The sequence below is a fragment of the Penaeus monodon genome, chromosome 22 (genome assembly GCF_015228065.2).
Source record: "Penaeus monodon isolate SGIC_2016 chromosome 22, NSTDA_Pmon_1, whole genome shotgun sequence".
In the NCBI taxonomy this organism is placed as follows: Eukaryota; Metazoa; Arthropoda; class Malacostraca; order Decapoda; family Penaeidae; genus Penaeus; species Penaeus monodon.
Genome location: NC_051407.1, coordinates 7,232,207 through 7,233,191, shown reverse-complemented (window position 1 = coordinate 7,233,191; position 985 = coordinate 7,232,207). Strand labels below are relative to the sequence as shown.

General features: G+C 42.7%; 1 protein-coding gene across 1 annotated transcript in view; it reads left to right on the top strand.

Annotated features, from left to right (window-relative positions):
• The first annotated feature begins 504 nt into the window (after nt 1-504).
• The window catches only part of LOC119586875 (pupal cuticle protein 36-like), a 3,176-nt gene continuing 2,695 nt past the window's right edge, over nt 505-985 (top strand). Inside the window, exon 1 of the mRNA XM_037935607.1 lies at nt 505-530. Coding sequence (XP_037791535.1) covers nt 519-530 — 12 coding nt within the window. The 5' untranslated portion in view covers nt 505-518. The remainder of the gene's footprint in view (nt 531-985) is intronic.

Here is a 985-nt window from a genome sequence, read left to right as displayed (position 1 = left end):
TCGATTCAACTTTTTGTGAGCGTTTTTTTCCGAGTATTCATGTCGATTTGCCTTTCTTATCAAAGGGGCAGTCACCTAAACATTTCCTAACGTACATCCATCTTACTTTCTTAAGTGACTTGACTCAAATACCATCAAGATATGGCCCGTATAATTTTGGATGGTCAGAAAAGACCGCTAATTTACTCTCTATTACTTTTTTGTATGGAGGGAGCGCTTGGCACAGGTGTCAGTTCCCCATTCATCTAAAAAAAACTGCCAGTAATGACCACGCCCGCTTTGAAATGGCTCTCAGTGAAACAGTGCCTTGATTTGACAGTGACGCACTTCACTCCTTGACCCCGGGTAGGCGCAAACGGGGTGCCAGGCAGGTGCAAGAAGGAAGGTTTGACCTTGCATGAGTTTCCATCATGGGGGAGGGGAGGGGGGAAGAATAGAGGGGCGAGTGCCAGGTCGTGGGGCAAGAGGCCGGTATATAAAGGCAGCGAGCGTTAGCCCAGAACACAGCATCCACCACCATGAAGCTTCTGGTGAGTTGTGTCTTCTCTCACTCCTCCACCAGTGCCTTTTCTTGTGATTTTTTTTACTTCTGAGTGAAAAGAAACTAACGCCAGTGTCGTTGGCAAGGAAAAGACAAATTCATAGGCTATATTCGGGATTGTCTGTTCAAATATATACTGATATGAACTGTTCTTGACACACCTGTACATTGTGTGACTAATTACGTTTAGTGTGCCATGTTGTAGAAAATTATCTAGGACACCCAACCCGGAGTGATTCTTAAAATTCGCTTTTAACAAGACGAGCATGAAACTAATTAGCCTAACTTTAATGTAATTAGTATCAATGTTATGAACAAAGTAATGAAAACCCTCAATAAGCTCAAATACTTACGATAAAATCACTGGAATGATAAATGGTGGATGGACTGAGCTGCATCATGAATCTGAAAACTTTCACATATTGATGTGACCTTGTCGAAGGC